At 38.9% G+C, this 21,015-nt stretch overlaps 1 protein-coding gene across 1 annotated transcript in view; it reads left to right on the top strand.

Annotated features, from left to right (window-relative positions):
* Positions 1 to 21,015, top strand: part of LOC122813725 (zinc-binding protein A33-like) — a 139,409-nt gene that overhangs the window by 31,744 nt on the left and 86,650 nt on the right. The window contains exons 2-3 of the mRNA XM_044086191.1: positions 2,590 to 2,685; positions 17,042 to 17,281. Of these exons, the coding sequence (XP_043942126.1) occupies positions 2,590 to 2,685; positions 17,042 to 17,281 (336 nt within the window). The remainder of the gene's footprint in view (positions 1 to 2,589; positions 2,686 to 17,041; positions 17,282 to 21,015) is intronic.

The following is a 21,015-nucleotide window of genomic DNA, read 5'->3' as shown; positions in this document are numbered from 1 at the left end:
CTGCATCTTCTGTACAGTGAAAGTATTAAGAAGGCTTGAGCCTCCAGCTCCTCCGTTGTCAGCTGCCTCTGTGATTCTGCCATGTGCCCTGCAGTCTTTTTGGCTGTGTCTGGTGCAGGAGTATGTATATATGCTGTTTAAATCATCACACCCTCTAGTATGTATCAGACCACTATATCTGTTGCGGTAGAATTACATCAGAATATATGTCTGCATGTGCGTGTACAAGTATGCACGTGTGTGTGCACGTGTCTTTTATCTTTGAAAGTCCTTATAAAATGCATGCCTTATTTATGATGTGATGCCTTTGCAAAATGAGTTGAAGTGCTGTTAGCTGAGAAACTCGCAACAAGCCCAACAAAACATAGATGATGTCACTTCACACAAGTAAAAGTGTAGGTCTCTGTGACAAATATTTATAAAAGGTGTCAACTTATTCCATGTCTGCCACTTGCAGTTTCAGGCAGGTTGCTTCCTTGATCTTTCCTTCTTTTAAATTCTTTTGAGGATGGATTTGTAAGACATTTGTTTATTTTTTTTTTATATGTTTGCAGCCAGGTCTGGACTGTTATCCTGTGTGTTAGTAGTCGCACTTTAGCAGTTGGGACTGCCCAGCAAAATCGGATGTGAGCTGCTTAGGATCGCTGATGATAAAGGAAGCTAAATTTCCATCATCAGTTCGGTGTATTAGGTGAAGGCATTTGGAAGGAATCTATAATCTGTACTTTTTGTCAGAAGAATGTTCCAGTATTCATAAATGTCATTGTGCCATCCTTCCTCTGGGACAGTAATCAAGGAGCCTCAATCCTCACCACTGACACCGGTGAGGGATGTTCATTTGGAACAAAATTAGATACACACAGTATTTACAGATGCAGCTCTCTGCACCAAGCACACTTTCCCTTAAGAGTACATGGAGAACACACTATCATCCTGGGGCTGGGTGTTCCGTCTCTCTTTCTCTCACCAGGCCACAAATAAGACTCCACACTGACCACAGCTGTAGAGTTGAGTGCTTGGCCAAGTGTTCCAAGCAAAGTCATGCACCACCCTCTCTGTGAAACTAGTCCTGCGTGTTTCTGCTCCAAGTATCAGACACACACACTCTTTTGAGATTTGATTTTCACACACACACACACCTGAAAAAGGCTGGCACAGATTTACCAGCTATGCCCCCTCTGCCCATAATATAAGGTGGGTACTGCCAACAGAACACTCTAAAGCCTGCTACTCTAAGACTCTTACCAGGGTATCCAATTACATTTAATAAAAGTAGTGTTTGACCAATGCAGCAAGGCTTTTAGGAGTGGCCACAGTGTTACCAAATAAATAAGTACTCTCAAAATTTAAAATATTCTATAAAAGACCAGCCACAATGAAACATTTAAATATATTGAATAATAAGTAATAAAGGAACATGACACTACTAAATATCTATTTACAGTAAACAGAGTTTCATCACAGGAAATATTAAAAATAACACTGATGGAAAGATTCACACAGATGCATAAAAACGATATTTAATCTCACTATTTTCATGACTGATCTAAAGAATTACTCTCTCCTAGTTCACTTACTAGAGCAAGGCAAGATGAAGCAGGCATGTGGTCCTTCTTTGTAGGGTTTCACAAACAGACTGCCCTGAGACTTCTGTCTTGTGTACTATAAAAATATAATTTCAGTGCTGGATTACAGAAAGGCATCACACACATCTGGTCAGCTGACTTCTGGTTCCCACACTACCCCCTTTACTAGCAACTGAACCAGAATCTAGCATGTGTGTCATAATACACATGCATAGAGTTTTGCTAAGATGTGTGTTAGCATCAGAAAGCTATAAAACCATTTCGGAAACTTCCACCCTTCCAGGGTAGCAATTAGTTTGCCCCTATGGACAATATGGTAGGATTCCTAGTACTGGTTTTCACAGACATTTCGTCTCTGGCTACAGGCCTAAACCAGGTAATTTAATTTCAGACTATTTTTCAAAGTTAGCTGGACTGAGATTAACCTGTTCTCTTCCATTATCCTCTGCTATAATATATTCATTTCAACAGAGTTGCATTTCTTTTCTTTCCAGAAGGGCCTACTGTTGGTACATTTTTAACACAAGCAGTTTACAAATACAACTTTACAAAGCAGGTTGATATACAAATGACATATAATTCTTTACAAAACTCCAGCTAACTATGTTGGTATACGTTACACATCCACTTGCCTTACTTCTCCTGGCATAACTGGCAGTATCTCACATCATCACAGTCGTACCATATTTCATATCTCTGTCATTCATTTTCTCCGGAATATATATATATATATACATGTAAATAAGCCTTTTAACCTAAAAAAAATACATTTTGAAGTATTTGCTGCTGCATCATGGAGCACAAGAAAAAAGTATGAAGCATGGGAAAACCACATAATTTGTTCATGTTGTACAATTTGTAAATGGCATATGTGAGATTGAAACACTGTTCACCGGGGTTGCATTGCAGTACTGTCGTATCCAAATGCACTGGAAAGTGTTATACTTTTCATAAAATTTGTGCATGATTATACTTTTCATTTTATCATGTTTTGTTTCTACAGAAGGAGCTTAAACGTATATCTTTAATACTTGAATCCCAACTGATGGACCTCAGAACCCAACAGAAAACACAAGAGCAGAAGAGAATCGATACTAAGGTATATAAGAAGATCAGTTTACAAGTCATAAATTAGCAATGCTTGTGAAGAATATTTTTAAAATCTGACAGTGTTTTTGTAGCACATCTGCTAAAGCAAAGTGTTTTATTAGATGTTCAAAATGTTTGTTACCTGCAGAAAAACTATAATAGCTGTTAGGATACTTGGAAAACAGTGTTGCAGAGTCACAGACTTGTAGCAATATTAAACTTACATATCATTTCTAAATTCACCTTCTTTGCTGATTCTGCACATTAAAGAATTTTTTTTCTTGCTGCATTTCTTGGAAAGAACACTTTTATGTTGCAGACAAGTAACTTGCATTTTAAGTTTTGTTCATTTCATTATATGAACTATAGAAGTATTATTTGGAATTTCTGAGAATTGAAAAAAGTGAAAATATGTAGTGGGTTAAAATATGTAGTGGGTTAAAACTGTCAATGATTTAGTGTTATAAGGACATGAGGAAATGCTTGCAGTGAGAGACTGGGTAACACTTATGTAAATTCATTCATGTTTTATTGTATATTTCTTTGCTATGTTTTTTCTTCAGTGTTATAATGCCTGTTACTATATTGTACTGTGGAGCTTTTTCTACATTTGCTTAAATGTTTTATTGCAAATTTTTCACTGTATTAATCTTTAATTTTGTAAATTTTCTTCCTTACTTGTACTGTGGAGCTTTTCTTCCTGGGCCTCCACTGAAAAAGGGCTTTTGCTCAGATGGACTATCCCTGTTAACATATGTCAGATAAATAATAAATAAATAAACAGTTCCTCATTCTGATATATCAGTAAACTAGAATATGAAACAAACATCAGTAAAGTACTCTACCATCTCCACCTGCATCTGCAGTTCATTTGAACAAGCCTACTAGCTAGTGAAAATAGGGAACATCATCTTCCTTTGTTTACCTCTCTTCCAGTAGCCCTTTCTCCCTGAAACAATCCCTAGCACATTCACTGTGCCCCATTTTCTAAGTCGCAATGTTACTTTGTGTTTACTTCACCTCTTGAATGCCTTTTTCCTATATTCTTTTACTGATAGTCATTGGAGTTACTAGGCAAAAGTAACCTCGACCCTTCCAACCTATTGATTCACTCACCATACATCTTGTAAGTAATTCCTTTACGTCTTAGTCTTATTAATTTACTTTTTCCTCAGTCTAAACTGAACATGACTTTTTTAAACCACCTTTTCTCAATCTATCACATTTTCTCCATGGTATTTTTAAACCAAATTTAATGACTGCATTTTCAATATGTACACTAACTCATGACCTTAATTTATAACTTATTCTGAAAGCTGTCTGTTTTTCCAGAGCCTCAGCCACATGTACAGCTTTCTTGTCTACCTCCTAGATGTCTCTGTCTACTCATATTCTGTACCTTTACCCACATGGTGACATGATTTATCAACTCCCCACAGGGGATCTTCCCGTCGGTGAAATTCTACTGTCATCTTCTCTTTGCAGCCTTCATTTTTACACCTCCATTGTCTATCTCTGTTCTCATGTTGCTTCTCACAGCCTTCTTCTTTTGTATGGAGATATTGAACCTGTCCTTAGACCCCCCCCCCATGCAGCTATTTAACATTTGCTATGTCACTCAGTCAAATTAATCTTTCTTGTCGCAGCAGAACATGTGGATGCCTGTAGCACTGTGGGCATTTAACTATTATATGTAAAAGTGCTGACACTACAACATCACCTGTACTCAGGAGCATGGGTGCTACGTACGATAGTTGGGAGCATGGGTGCTAAGTGTGACAGGTGGAAGGATGAGTACTAAGTATGACAGGTGGGAGCATGCGTGCTAAGTATGATGGGTGGCATCATGGGTGCCAAGTACGATAGGCAGGGAAAGGATGGGTGCCAAGTAAAACCGGTGGCATCATGGGTGCCAAGTACGACAGGTGGGAAAAGATGGGAGTGAGAAGAGGCTGATGCTGGCTTTTATTTGTTGGGGGTGGGGATCAGGTTCACTGCTTAGCTGGCACCAATAGAAGTGTACAGTTATGGGCATAGCATTATGGACAATAGTGGCTTTGTGCAGCATACTAATACACCATATTGGTAGGTCGTTTGCATGCTTAGCTGCACCTGTGCCCCCTTTATGAGCAGTAATTGTAGAAGTCAGAACCACCTACTGAACATCCGTCCACACGATTGGCAAAACATCCTTGTCCTAAACACCTGACACTCTCCTCACAGTGAAATGTGTGGGCTGATCAGTATCCTCCCGTCAGGGAATGATTAGAACATGGGGATCTCACCCCCATGGAGTAAGTCTTACAATGGCGGACAGGTGGGTCCACTGGGTACAAGAAGTACTCGTTGGGCAAATTATGTTGACAGCAAAAAAAGGGAGGGCCAAAAAGTCTTTAGTAAATGAGACACTGGGATTTCTGAGCACTCTATGTATATAACTAACTGTGATTTAGCCGTACTAAGTTTGGTAGATTGCATCCACAGAAACACACATCTCCCTAGAAATATAAGTACATATTCTCTAAAAAGGAGAATCACTATACATACATGCTTAAAAGCAAATTATTTCTGTTTCAATTACAACCAAGTTGCACTGTTACCTCGGACCCACTACAATACCCGACTTGTGTATCATGTACTTATTAATGTTCTGCAGCTACATTTTTGAAATGTTTGTTATCCAGCTCCTTATCCTGATGTTATTACTGTACCTCTGCTGGAGCTTTTTTCTATGGGACTCCTGAGAATGGCTTGTGCGCAGTATGTCTAGAGGTCAAAACAAGTTTTGTTGTTGTCTCTTGTTTATCTAATTATTACATAAGAGAACTGAGTTGAACTGAGATGGGTTACCAGCCACAACTCTGAGCTGAGATTCTAGATGACTAGAGGCTTCTGAGCTTCCCAAAAACTATAAGTTGCCTGTTTTTCTTTTTGCTTGATTTATACCACTTACTGCACTTTTATTTATGTTCTACTTACTTAATACTGTATTTTAATACTGTAAAGTAAACTGAGCTATTTGTACTGCATTTCTCTGCCTTACTGTGCCTGTTAAATCATATATTTTGTTGCTGTTTTCATTGTCTCCAAAGCTTTTTTGCTATTTTCACTGATTGCAAGCTGCTTTTCACTGTTTTCTAAATTTCTGTTCTGTTTGTTCTGTTTTCTCACCAAGCAGTGTTTTACGTAATTGATTTGTTAGCAGTTTAGAAAATTCTTTAGTGTCTCCACTGCTGTTTTTTTACTGTTAAATCATTTTTAGTGTTTCCTGCCTAAATTAGAGTAGCTAGCAACTGTAGCATAGTCCAGTTACAGGTTTGCTGCATCTGTGTCTTTTTGTAATGGATGTTTTATTCTGAGAGCATATTCTAAGCCTTCTTTGTTTAGAAGGGGCCCTTCTGCACCCTTGTGAAGAAGTGTGCTGAATAGAACCTGTCTGGTGAAGGGTGATATGTCTAAGGCTTGGAGTAAGCACCCTCACTGGTTCTTTTGAACTTTTTTAAAGTTTGTTTTAAAGTTTTTAGCTTCTGGTATTTAAGCTTTTTAGTTTAAGTTTGAGCGGGTTTCTGCTTGTTTGTGTCTTGTGCAGCAGCACTGCTCACTGCTGTGTAATTGTGCTCCATAGCTGGACAGTTAATTTTGATACTTTTTCCCTTGGATACAGCTGTAGTACGTTACTGTAGTTCTCATCTTTAATACATTTCCAGTCTAAGATGTATTGCTAGTGAGCTGTAATCTATTAAACCACCAACCAAAAACCCCGTCAGAAACCGCCATCTGCAGAGCACCTCCTAGATCAGTCCTGAAAACACCTCCATTATGATAACGGTTCTTCAAACATAGCATTATGGACAAGTTGCACTACCCTTGTTTCTCCTGTTAGCCTTTGACTTGGGTCTTCTGAGGTAGTGTAGCAATTGCCTCATGTACACTGATAACCCTCCAATAATAACGCACTCTAGTACACAGTGAGAGAGATGTATTTACACCAAGAATCTTGAATCCCTGCTATCTAGCACTCAAAACAGTAACACTGAAGAGGTTGTCAAACATACTCACCACTTCTCATGCACATAGTACCGCTACTCATACACACAGTACGCATCCAACATATAAATCAACATACGTGGAGGTTCTCTCAAAAAAACTTACTGAAACACCGGAGACCTCCAAAACACATGACCTGCTACAACTAACACAGTGCCCACAGCACCCAAGATGCATAGCAACTCCAGTGTGTCACCTACCAAGCCCTTACGGCATAACACTCGTATAACCAAACTTTCTTGTCATTGGAGATGCATGGATGTCCCACTCGCCAGGTTAGATAAGGAGAAAGTCACAGTCAGCTGCTTGCCTGGTGCCAAGATTTGTCAGGTCATGCATGCTCTCATGTCTCTCAGCGACAACTACCATTATGACTGTCAGAGCTCATGTTGGAGTGATGCACACACAACCTACTTGACCAGACTGGAACCAATCCAAATATTGCCACACACTCTAAGTCATGGAGGATTTCACTTATCCCACCAACTGGGAAGACTACTCTAGCCCTAACTCACTAGAGCAAACTTTCTTTGACTTTAACTCAAATGCCCTGGAACAAATTGTTCAAACCCCAGCAAGAGGAACAAGCATACTAGATCTGGTCCTCACTAACATGACAAGCAGATGTACCATCGCAACTGTTGGATCCTCATTTAGTTAAATCGGACCACAAATAAGTTATCTTCGAACTGGCACTAACACCAGAACTCTCAAAGGGCGAAGTCACACTAAAAAACTTCACCATGGCAAACTGTACCCTCCTAGGGGAAGGTATAAAGGCATTCCAGGCCCCACCCTCAGCTGGAAGTGGTAACTACACCAAAGGTTACACTAAAGTCCTGTACAATCACTTGTATAAGTGTATAGAATAAAAACACAACGACCATCCAAGTATTCCGAAATGTTTTAATCCACACACTAAGCACTTTCACCATCAACACATGGCATCATCAGAGTGAATGGAATCAAATTGTTCCCTTGCTTTTATACATAATGTTAAAACAATGCTCTAATTCACCAGGGTCGTTGACAAGGGCAAATCTGTGTACACAGCATACCTAGACTTGGCCAAGGCATTCAACACAATCCCACACTCTGGTATTACTGAAACTTAAAACTGAATGTAAAACCCTTTGTTGTAAATCAGTTGCCAACTGGCTCAGAAACCGATCATACACTATCAAAGTGGGCGACTCCATATCAACCAGCAGACCTGTGACAGGTCAGTGCTGGACTCCCTACTGTTTGGTATGCATTTCTCAGAAGTTCAGGCCAAAACTAAGGGGCTGTGCATGGCCAAGTTTGCAGACGACTGCAAACTGAGTGCAATTATCGAATCCCTAAATGATGTCGGTATACTTCAGGAGCGTCTTACACAATCCAATGACTGGTGTCTCAAACTATATGCAAAGAAATGCATTATCATTCCCTTATATCCCTTCACACTATCAAATTAACAACAGTACTGTATTTACCTATGAAGTGGTAAGGGATCTGGGATCAGAAGTAGACTGTGACCTTAACTTTGACCATCATGTGTCTACTGTAGTGAGAGAGGCCTTCTACATAGCACACTTGATTTGTAAAGGCATCGCCTCTAGAGCAAAGGAGGTCATAACCCCTCTATACTCATCACTAATCAGGCCCATAATTGAGTATAATGGCTCTTTTGGCATGTACTTCACAAACACCTGCAGCAATTGGAGAGACCTCAGAGGTTTCTAACAAAGAAAATCAAGCGACTGCAGCACGTGCCTTACACAGACTGACTAAAGTCCCTGTCACTATACTCAGTATCGTATAGACTTGTTAGGGGAGACTTATGCCTGGTTTCTGAGCAATCTACAACCCAAACCTAACGAATTTGCTGCACATCCATAAATCAAATACGACTAGAGCTTACCCATTCCAGGGACCTAAATATGGCCTGTGATTTGAATAAGACTTGCTGGAGGGACAGATTTGTCTCCCAATGACTGACGCATCTTTGGAATAGGCTGCCAATTCATGTGAACCAGCGCACCTCTATGACACTATTCAAAAGGAACCTGGATAAGTGGATGGGGCACAGTAAATTCATAACCGGGATAGGACCCACAACCCTTTTGGACATGGGCAGTCATTACTAAATACAATCCTGGGTATTGACTAGAGTATCTATGGTATTACATTGGGATGAAACAGTTAAGCTTGAAATGACCTCGAGGTTGATAGCCTAGTAACCTCCTATGATCGTATCATCCTATATGTTAGGGGCAGTAGGCAATAAATATGGATAAATGTCACTGTTTAAGAGAAAGCAAAATCTGTGTCCTGGCTGCCTATTCTATAGCTACATTAGCATGACTTACCAAAGGGTACAGAAGTTTGGATGTTTTTCCAAAGACTAGCATTGTATGCTTTGTTTTGTGACAACTACCTTTTCTTTAAGTACCAGGATAAGTAAATGTATGTATGATCCTCCTCTGAGCATCACAAGCCATACAAATAAGTGATCACTAGTAAATTGGTAGGAAATGTGGACATTTATTTTGAAGGTTTAGTGGGTGGCATCCCATTTAGTATGCATGGTAGAGTGTACTGTTTAAACTCTCTTACAGTTTATTATGTACTGTGCAATATGACTGCTCTCGTAATGTATGGGAACAGTTGTTGTACAGTGCATTGTGTTATTCTTTTACTAATACTAGACTGTTTCTCCTTGTTTACTGACTTATGTAATGGAGTAGATGGCCATCAGTACATTTGTGGCAGTTGTTCTAAAATGCATATAGCAATACATGTTTTTACAACACAGTAGTGTTTCTGCCACAACAACACAGTAGTGTTTCTGCCACAGTGGATCCTTGGTTATCTGGCTAGTATCAGTAGATTATCTGAAGAAAGATAATAAGAGGCATGGTAAGGCATTTAGAGAAATAACTGAGAAATGTTTTAAATTAAAGAAATTATTTGTAAGTAGTGGTAAGAAAACATGTTGTAGGTCACCGCATCTATAAACAACTGTTGTTGTTGTTGTTTCGGCTTTTCCCGGTTAGGGGTCGCCACAGCGGAACTTGTACGCTACTGATTGGCAGTCGATTTTTACGGTGCCAAGGTGCCAGGCCGATGCCCAACCTTCAACGAAGGCATGCCCATTCACGCATGTCTTTCGAATGCCACTCTACCGCGGGGAGGACATGCAGACTCCACACAGAAGGTGCTCCAGCCGAGAATCAAATGGGAGAACCTCTTGTTGTGAGGCGATAACGCTACCGCTGCACCACTGCGGCTTCCACATCTATAAACAACTGTAGGGGCCCTAATTGTACCAAGATTGATAATGTTCTTGGAAGGGTACATATGCACTGTGGGCAGTGATCCAAGACAGCAACAGACTTTTAGGATGATATAGCACTAACTAGCAAAGCAGAACCATGTGAGAAACTATAGTTTTTGGAAAGACCGACAACAAAAGGTATTGTAAAGAAATGTCTGTTGAATTTAACATGGCAATATAATATGGTTAGGAGGAAATGTTACACAGCTTGGGTGTAGTGGAAGATCAGAAAAGTAAGGGCAGAGAGTTTTTGAAAATAAATGCAAGGTGTAATTGTGTCTGTATTTGTCATTGTGTAATTGTGCATATGTGGTCCATAGTAACTGCAGCATTAGTTTGTTGATGGATACATATTAGCATGTGTTTTGCTTGTACATTGTGTGTGTGTGTGTGTGTGTGTGTGTGTGTGTGTGTGTGTGTGTGTGTGTGTGTGTGTAACTGAAAAATGTTGAGCACAGCTTCCAGGTTTGCATCTGTTTGCTGGATGGTGTCTCTGCCATTTGTTTGGTGCTACAACTGTTACTGGAGGTCATGATCTAACATTATCCCCTCTGTATTAACATTTGCTGCAGTTGTTTTGTAGAGGGTTGCTCAGTACTCCATGGTAAACTGGTATTGTATGGCTATGTGTGGGTCACTATATGTGTGCATATGTTTGCGTGACAGAGGGTGGGCATGGTGGTACAGAGGTTAGCATAGTCGCCTCACAGCAAGAGGTTCTCTGGTTTGATTCTTGGCTGCAGTGCTTTCTCTGCAAAGTCTGCATGTCCAGGTTCCAAAGACATGCAGTAGGTGTATTGGACACGCTCTAAATTGGCCATAGGTAAGAGTGTGTATGTGAGTGAGTGGTATGAATGAACTACCATGACTGGGCTAGCCACCCGGTGATGTAAACCTTGGCTCAAGATGATTGTCACTGCAGAAGTGACACCCGACCCCATATGGGAAAAGGGGTTTAGGATGGATGGTGTGTGTAATATATGGTAGGCTTAGAGTGACCATGGTGGGTTACGTGCAAGAAATAAATAAGTAAAGAGTGCACAAGCTCAAAGTGAGAGCTGCTGAGTTCTGTAGAATAGGTGTAGCACCCACCCCAAACTGATTAACAGAACTGATGCAGGTGTTATTAACTAAACTCAAACTGAGATTCGGTCACCTAGAGGATACAACACCGTGGCCTGTGAAAGTTTCTTTTTTCCTCTTTGCAAGTAAGTTTGAGAAATTTGGTTAACATTAAATTTAAGTGGTTGTAGCAATGTACTCCTACCTCTCAACTGTCCATATTTTGGCTCTTATTTTTGATCTATTCCTTATAAAATTTGTGGTTTTCTGGCAAATCACTGGGATGATCTGAGGATTGACATCACTAAATAATGACATACATTTGAGTATAGACTTCATATCTGACAGAAAATGCATGGTAACAAAAAAAATCTATTATTCTAGCAACTCTCCAAGAGCAATATTTAAAATCTGTCCATATTTTTGGGCCTTTGTCCTTACATTTTCTCAAGCTTTGTCCAGATTTCGTGCACTAAGAAGTTGACCGGTATGACAAGTAGTGAGCACAAACAGGGATGATGACAACTGTCAATACATTATACTTTGTTAAGGAGTGAGAATAATGTATGATGCAAACATTGAGGAATATTTGTAAAATAAATCAATAGTAATGGAAAGGGAGAGGAGAGGGGAACACTGGAAGCTTTTGAGGCAGTCATTTTTAAGATGTACCCAGAAACATTTGATTTACAAATACTCTGTGTAAAATCATTGACTACATGCTGATTTAGATTTGCCAGTAATCTTCCATATCGTTCTCACCACTGCCTTTCCTTAAACTCCAATGGCTAGAATTTCAACATCAACTCCTCCTGACCCAGCTTCACCTGACTCGCTCTATCCTTCACCAACCTCTTGCCTGTCCTTCTCTTGCAACTCTCATCTCCCCTTATGTTCCTAACCGCGAACTACTTGGCTTTGACCAACATCTCCTTGAAATTTCGAAACCCAATAAATCCATTGGCAAAATACTTTATAGCCACACAGTCACCACTGTTTGGAACAAACATCCTCTCTAGATCCGATCCCTTAATAACACAATCAATTTCAAACTAGCTATAAAGGAATATCTGCTAAAGTCATGGACCTGTTCTTGTATAGATCCTACTTGAATGCTATCCCCCCTGCCTTTGCCTCTCCTCCTCTGTCCTTTGTTTCTCTTCATCATATGTCCGAGCTATGTGTATTATATTCTACTCTCAGACTATTCCTGTATCACTAACAGGACTCCATTTAATACATTGGATCTACTATCTTAGTTCACTCAAGTACAAACGTCTCTTGTTTTAATATTGCCATGACTTTAACCTGATTTTGTGCGATACAACTTCTCTTCAATGTATTGTGATATTTTATTATGCTTTTCGTTTTAACTATGTACAAGACAAATCTATATTTTTACTGGAGCTTTTTCTCCTCGGGTCTGTGCTGACAAGGACACCTGCCCAGCCAGACTAAGCCGGTAACAAATAACAAATAAATAAATAAAAATAAAAGTCTATTACTGTGCCTAGAAATCTGTGCTTGTGGCCAGTATGCATTTCAAATTGTGTATTTTGTTTGCACATTTTTCAGGAATACTTAAAATGTGGGTATGTTCAAGATTATTAAATGCATTTTTGTAACATTATTTACTGTAAAACGTGCTGCTCAGATGACCAGCATGAGACGAGACATGAACTCTGTTACTGGCTTGTCAGACAGTATGATCAGTTTGTGGATATCTTGCATAGGTGAGAAATTAGCTGATCCCTGAAAGACAGGAAATATGATACTCTGGTTGAATGAGGAAGAGAAGGTTACAAAAATAACTTGGCCAGGACTTGAAGTCCACAAAATTCCATTTGTTAATGGAGTTCATTGAAAATACTGGGAAAGTAACTGAAAAAAGTATAAAATTCACTAACTGTTCTTACGTTTTTACAGGGGACTCTCAAACTTAGCAGCATTTCCACAACATCCATTCAAAATGAATGGAACTGTAACATTTGTGCCGCACTATCCATTTTGGGGAAGAATTTTCTTTCCAGGGAAACAAGATCTCATTAAGACATTTACTTGTATGAAGATCTCGTCAGTACATTTTCCCCCATGATGGCATTTGGCTTTAAAAAAATAGTAATAATATAACACTCGAGGCAGGTTTGGATTGCCTTGAACTAACTTGGGTCACCCGTTTGCTTCTGCAATTGATGTTAGGCGCAGCTTTGTTTATTCATTCATTTAACTTATCATGATTTTATAACCAGCATATTTGTTATTTTATTGCTGCTTACTGGCCTGTTTGTTTTAAGTTTTTATCCATTTCATTGCATGATGCATGGTAAATTTTGAAGAAATTAATGAAAAGATAAACAACTGTATGTTTTCTTCATTTTATTGCCCTTTACCCCCACGTGTCATTTGCATCCTTCCAAAACTTAGCAGCCATCACAGCACGTAAGCTTCTTTCTAGTAGCAGAACCTTTTCTGTTTTGTACTCTAAATTATGAAATGAGATGCTGGATAAATTGTGAAATTCGATTCCTTAAGAAGATTGCACTCATGGGATGCACTTCTGGAAAGTTGATGACACTAGATCCTCTGAGGGGAAAAAAAACATTAAAAGCTTGGGATACATAGAAAATGGGAGATTGGGGATAATACAAGGGAGTCGACGTATTAAACAGGTTTATGGCCAGACTAAGATAGTCTGTGAAGCATTTTTGCAATCAGGTCAATTAAATTAAATAACATCAAATCACTTCCTAACTTTACATTTGTCAATGAACTAACTACATTGCTAAAAAGTAGGCTCACGGTACTTATTTTCAGAAATTGGGCCAGCATATAGAACCTGATTTAACTGTGTTTTGGTTGATGTCTTTGCCTTGTGATTACAGGGTTTGGAGTTAGTTGCTGTCTGTGTGAAATTTCTATGATCTGCCTGCATTCTTGCAGTTTTTTCCAGGTTCCTGGTTTGATTCTCCCTCCCTAAATCATGATGGCTGAATTGACTTCTCTAAGCTGTTTGTTTATCAATTGCTTGTAGCCTTGTCCTTATGGCCCATATCTTGGCTGAAAGGTGTCTACCATGGCATGGTTCACTTAGTGATTTATAAAAAACTACTTGTGTTGTCCGTTTTCAGTTTAAGTAGAGAGCCAGGGGGACTTAATTTGTCCATTAGTACATGGGCTCCTACTACTGTTGGATATATGCTGCAGATGTCATGCTTCCTTGTTCTTTAATGTTTTGTCATTCCTTTGTATATGCCATATGGCAGTTTCTAATATATTATATAATGGTATGATTGCAGTAATTAATGTTTATACCTTATTTTGTATGTCTTTGTTTTCATATGTTTAAATTTTTAATTTAACTTGCTATAGCTAAAATTTTGTGCATTGAATGTTTTCAGAATAAACATCACTTCTTGTAACTTTCATTGCCTTGTGGCTTGGGTCATCTTTTTGACAATCTCATTAACCCAACTAAACTGCAATGAATAAATACTTTATTACTTTTTAATATGTATTTTATATTCTTTTTTTCTGGTTCAAGGCTAGAAATGGTCGGCTTGGATTAGCCTTGTGAAACAACAAAATACTGTCAGGAGAAGTAAAGTTGTAGCTGGAAACAGATGCAACATGGGCTTTGTATTAGAACACTACCCCACTGGATTTGCAGTAGAAAGGGCCATCCAAACCCCGCCCAAGATGCAGCACGTGGTGATTTTTTTTCTATATCGTTGAATAATCATGATGATGTTCTGTTTGTTCACTTGAATAGTCATATGGGAGTTCTGCAAGAAAAACACAGGAATGGACACATCTGCAAACTCCATTTTACAGCAGCATTTCTTAATTAACAATCTGAGTAACTAATGTGTATACTGGCAGGATGTGCAGACTTTGCAGAGAAAGGATCCCAGCCAAGAAACAAGTAATGTGAAACCAGGGACCTGGAAAAATGCAGGAAGGCCTTGAGATATATAGAAAAAGTATCTGGTTAACCAACAAAATCACTTTTGCAGGGGGCAAGCCCACCTACACCCCCACTACTTAAATATACCAACTGCAAGATCGCACTATATTGAAAGTGATAAAACTACTATTAGAAAATGAGTATTCATGAAGTCACGGGCAAATCTGCATGGCATGTCAGTCATGCTTTATTTGCATGCCACATCATAGACAGTAAGCATGTCAATCACATTGGCTACGCCCATTTGTGCTCGAACCGATTGGTGGGGTAGTATTTCAATACAAGCCGTAACATGAATATCAGTGAAGGGCATTTGAAAAGAAAATTGAATTTTTTTTTGTAATTGCACTGAAATAGAGAACAGTGTGTACTTAACAGATGGTGCCACCTTGTTGTGTCAGGTAGCAGATTAAAGTGTTTTATTTATTTACATTTGTTGAACAGGATGTTCTGACTGGGCCATACCAAACCCATTTTCAGGAGAGGCTGGGGGAGCAATGCTCCTTTTGTAATTATGCAAACATTTTTTCAGACTAGTAGTTTTATAAATCGGTATTCTAATGTTAATAAACAGACATAGATAATGTTATATACATTGTTGCTATGTACAGGATAATTCAGGATGTCATACGTTATGAGTTATGTTGGTGCAATTTTCACAAACATACATTATCAGATATGCAGATACGATTTTCACAAACACACATATGTAAGCACAGTTGTAACAAGCATTTTGTGGGACAATGAGAAAAACATTTTCATGAGTATGAACAAATTCATGAAATGAAAGCCAAGTATCAGAGTGCAAGAGCTATGATTAGAAAGATGAGGGGTAGGAAGGTTTAGACTGGGTGTTTCACTCAGGAGGTGAGGACAATTACAGTCTGTCATGGAGGTAGTGAGATTGAAGGGCCTTGTGGAAGTTTGGTTTGGATTTGCTTAGTCTTGAGTTTTACAGGTAAGTTGTCCCATAGTGGTAATACTGCATGATGGTACAGGGACTTGCCTAGTGAGGTTTGTGTTTTAACAACCGAGGACAATGTTTTGTTTCCTTGTGATCACAAGGGTCCCTGGAATTTGTATTATTGCATTAAGATAATTATGGATGAACATTTATTGTATTGGTATAGTAGAGTGTGAGCCACATTTTAATAATGACCATTGAAACTGGGAATATTTAACCACTGTAGCTTTTATAAGGCTGCACAGTGGTGTTTTTTGAAGGTAGAGCAATGGGTAAATCTAGCTATTTTGATATAGCATTTGCTGATCTTGTTTAGTTGAAGTGTTTGGAAATTAGTAAATGTGGGAGAGGCATTGTTTTGGAGTAGATAAGAAATGAGAAATGGCACTGGCTTTATAGATAGTCTGTTAGAAAGTTTTGAAGCATACATAAGTGGCCAGATTTCTGATGAGTCTTTTTGATGGTTATGGTGGTCTGAAGTGTTGTGGACAACAGATCATTAAGAAATTGTAAACTGAAATATAAACATAGCCTGACTCCATGAAACATTTTGTTCTACAGTTCCTTCCTGTTTTTCAGCTATTAACATACATTTCAATTTGGCTTCTTTCCTTTGCAACTGTGCTTTATTTTTTTACACAGTTTATCCCACAGAGTCAGAGAAATTTGCATAATAAATTCCACTCCCCAGACTCTGAAGATAAATACTATATCAGTATTGTCGTGTGCATGTTTACTGTTTGGCTTAGCATAAAACTGAAATAGATATGTAGAAAACGAGATGTGCTTCAGTTTTAGCATTTTAATTGTAACATTCAAGTTAAAGTTCTCATAAGATCAGGGGGAGAGTCTCTACCTAGGACTGTGCTGTAATATTAACCAAACATGACAATGCATATGTTGTCATTCGGTGTGATAAGAGCTCTTTGGGGTAGAGTCAAAGATTTTTGATTAGTTTAGTTTATTTTTGTCAGCTAATCTGTTTTTAACACATTGGTATTTATTTTCAGAATGACACCCGTGTTTTGGAGCAACACATTTCCTCCGAGTTTGCCAAAATGCACCAGTTCCTCCATGAAAAGGAAGAACATCTGATCCAGCTGCTGAGGGATGAGGAGACACTGATCCTTATGGCGGTAGAGGATAGCCTGGAAAAACTGCAACAGGAGATGGATGTCATCCAGAGGACGTTTAGTGATATCCAGGCACTGCCGTGTGGACAAGAGTTGGGCAGCATTGCTCTAGTTAAGGTTAGAAAGTAAAAAATAAAAAATGGCAGGTATCCCAGTTTAGGAAGGCTTGTATTCGCTGAGGTCATTGCAGTACCTTACACATTACAGTATGCGTATTGCAATGGTTCTGGAAGACCACCTGTTTTCTAATGCATTTTATGCCTGAATGATGCAGTGAACTCCTCTGCAATTGCCTTTTACACTCTCACGTTTATCTCCGGTATCCCTGATCCCCTCCGGTATCCCTGATCCCCTCTGTTTATCTGTACTTTGCGATTGTGACAATCGGTGTGTTTTAGTGCCTCAACCCTCTGTGGGGAATATTTCCTTAACTCATTCTTGACTTGTTTCATTTTAAGCTGCTGTTATTTTCTTGGCTATTCTGCCCTTTCAGTGTGCTTGACTATAAGCTCTTCCACTGGACCACTACCTATTAATTCCCTTACACTAAACACTTTACGTCCCATGTTACCTTTTGGGAGTATTTCTAGTCTTCATATCAGATTAGCATAGTCGCACCTTATTCTAAGATATCCAGTTTCAGGTGAAGGCCATCCGGATGAGGGTCCATCATCTCTGCAGCCATAAAGGATGCTTCACTCCTGGTCTGTATGCTGAGCCTTGTGGTGATTTGACATGCACAGACTTCCCACAATGCTAGACTCATAGTTTGTGCACCAGCCTTAATGAGGTTACTAGGCTATGCACAGTTTGTGAGCACTTTTATTTTAATCCAGCTGTTGTGTGCTCAATCTCCTGTCACAGATAGCAGCTAGTCATACAGAGGATTTTTCTGTCTCTGGTCTTCTGGGATGAGTGAGCCAGTAGTAGTCTGTCACCCCTATTTTCTTCTCAACACTTCCTCCAACATCCAGACCACTAATTAAACCCAGGTCACTTAAGTCATCTTCAAGACTTTATTCCTCTCTTCACTGGAGCTAATTCAACCTGTTATATTTCTTTCATCTCCCACCATCCTTTGTAAGCAAGTCTACTATCCTTCCTGATAGCACTGTGTATCTGAAACGTATCCGTCCTCCATTTTCTGCTCCTTTTCAGTGTATGAAACCTATCCGTCCTCCATTTTCTTCTCCTTTTCAGTGATTTACACCAAGCTTTGCCTCCTTTCCATTTACTCCCTCTATTCCCTTTAGCATTGGGTAACTCCTCATTGCATGTGTTCTGCCAGCTTTGTTTTCCGTTCTTTGCCTGGCTACTAGAAGTGGACATAGTACTTCAGATGTGACTTTACCAATGTCTTGTACAATGGAAAGATGACTTCTACATCTCTGGAGGAGTCTGTACCCTTAGCGATGTACCCCAGCATCCTGTTAACTGACTTCATTGCTTTTCAGATTACATTGTATTACATGATCCAGCGTAGGGATTAAAATGGATCTCAGACCTTTTTCATTTTCCTCTGTTTTCCACTCTTCATGTAGGCCAGTTGTCTCCTCTTCCATCTCTTTTAGTTTCAAGATATAGAATGTCCTTCTAATCCTTGCACCTTCTTTAATACACTACAGCAGCACTTCCACTGTTCAGAGATCCTACATTTAGCGATTCATTTTAGACTGAAGCTTACCTCGCCCACTATAGTATGAGAGACCTGTTCCTTTTGCAAGTTTCCAACACATTATTTTTAAAGGGGACTGCATTGTGACATCATTAACAATATGTCTGGCTCTCACAGATGTACCACTACCACAGCTTCTGCACTGGTGCATTCAGATCCTAAATGAAGTAGTGATAGTTGGTGTTGAAGTGTCAGCATTGATTTCATTATTATTGCTTGCAGCTCTGATAATGTCATGCAAATTATGACATGCAGATGTTAACCAAGAAAATAAAGTTCTTTTATTCTTCAACAGCATCATACTGTATGTGGTGGGGGAAGCATACCGCAAACCCCTTTCCTTGAGTTATCACATCACTCAAGTGCAGGAGTCAGCGTGGGTCCCACCCGTTGTTTTATGAATTTTGGAGAAGTGGTTACAGTGTTTTGTACACAGTAAAAATAGTCAAACAGGACATAAATAGGTATGCTGCTAATGAAGAACTTCTTTTTACGTGTGTTTTTAACACAATACTGTACAAAACATTGCTTTGCTACACTGCATTTGTCGTTATTTTCTGGTTTTGCATACAGATTACAGTACTGCTCCGTTCATAAGAAGGACTGAAATGTTTAAATGAATAATGATATGCCCAGTTCCACCAGAAGAAAAAAATCATATTTGTTGTTGAGTATAAGTGGGGAAATATACACTTAGAAAGATTATCATTTGCTTAATCTGATTGTATCAAATTCTGAAGAGGCAATTTTGGATTACAGACTACATCCAGTAAAGACTTCTTCTTGCCCACCACATCACATCTCTCTGTCCTGATTTAAATTCAGCCTAATTCTACCATTAATTCTCTCCATACCTCACTTTATTAATTCCTTTATTTTAATTGTGACTCCTTTATTTTAATTGTGACTATATCACAGGTGGTTAAGCATATGAACCGATACTGAACATGGCAATTCTATTTTTTTTTTTTTTTTTTTTTTTTTTTTTTTTATTTCCTCCGCTCTAGTTGCTTCTATCTGCTGCTTTTAGCAAATCAGTTAACCATCACAATGTTTCCAGGTCTTGTGCCTGAGCCTCCAGTTATAACCCACTTTTGATGTGATCAAGGCATGCAAGTCAAAAATCTATATAAGGAACACATAACATGTGAGTTGTGAATGAAGACATGAGTGAAGACATCATAATTCTTTGTAGTACGTGGAAATTTAACTGTCCAGTTATACTATTATTTACTTGGAGAAAAAAAGTGTTGAAGCACAAAGTGCTTTACACTTTTGGCAGCTGGAACACACTTAAGACTACTCTACAGGCAGTGGCCAGAAGCAACGTGAATCTTTGATGTCTTAAAAAATATGTACTACATGTTGTGTTGTCCCACAACAATAATATCAAAATGTGTAAGAGGCTGAATTGTTTTACAGCTTCTAAATCTGTTTTAGCCTCTCATTACTGTTCTATGGTGATCATTGTTCATACTGTAGCAGAAAACTAGAACTTAATAGCAGTAAAAGTTAGAACGTTTTCTTATGTCACAAAGGTATTCAAGAAAGTTGGCTTTTGAATTTGGAATGTAATTTTGACCGTCTGCACTATAAATAAATTCCGCCATTTTCCTCACTATGCATTTTTGTGCCTAAATACTATCTTAGTATGTGTGTGTTTGTGAATACGTCTGTATATATCTGTATTTATATATAGAGTTCTGTCTCTGTCTATATATTCATATACATACAGTATGTGCACATTTTTACTCCCATTTCCCACTGTCTAACCTGTGTGTCTTCTGTACTGAAAGATTGACATGTATCCATTTGTCTCTCCTCGTCAGTTGCTACCTACAATTTGCTTGATACTTTATCTCTCCTGGCTTTCCACTGTTCACTTGTGTCTCTCACTCATGACTCCCTATTGTAATGGCAGTGCTCAAGATGCTGACAAGCCAGAAAAAAAGACAGAAAACCCAGGAAAAGAGCGAATATCGAACATTGCTCTTCACCTTTAAACTTGTTTTTTTTGCTTGGGGGAAAAGCCCCTCACACCCCCTGACTTCATATATAACAACTCCGAGATCGTCCTCCTGCAGAGAAATAGGAATATTCTGTTTTTGCTTTGCTCTTTTATCTTGTTTGCCCCAAATCTCCCTTTCTGCTTCTGGTTAGCGTTAAGCATCAGTCC

Source organism: Protopterus annectens, chromosome 10.part0 (assembly GCF_019279795.1).
Source record: "Protopterus annectens isolate FY-2018-M chromosome 10.part0, PAN1.0, whole genome shotgun sequence".
NCBI classification, from domain to species: domain Eukaryota; kingdom Metazoa; phylum Chordata; order Ceratodontiformes; family Protopteridae; genus Protopterus; species Protopterus annectens.
This window is presented reverse-complemented; position numbering and strand designations above follow the sequence as displayed.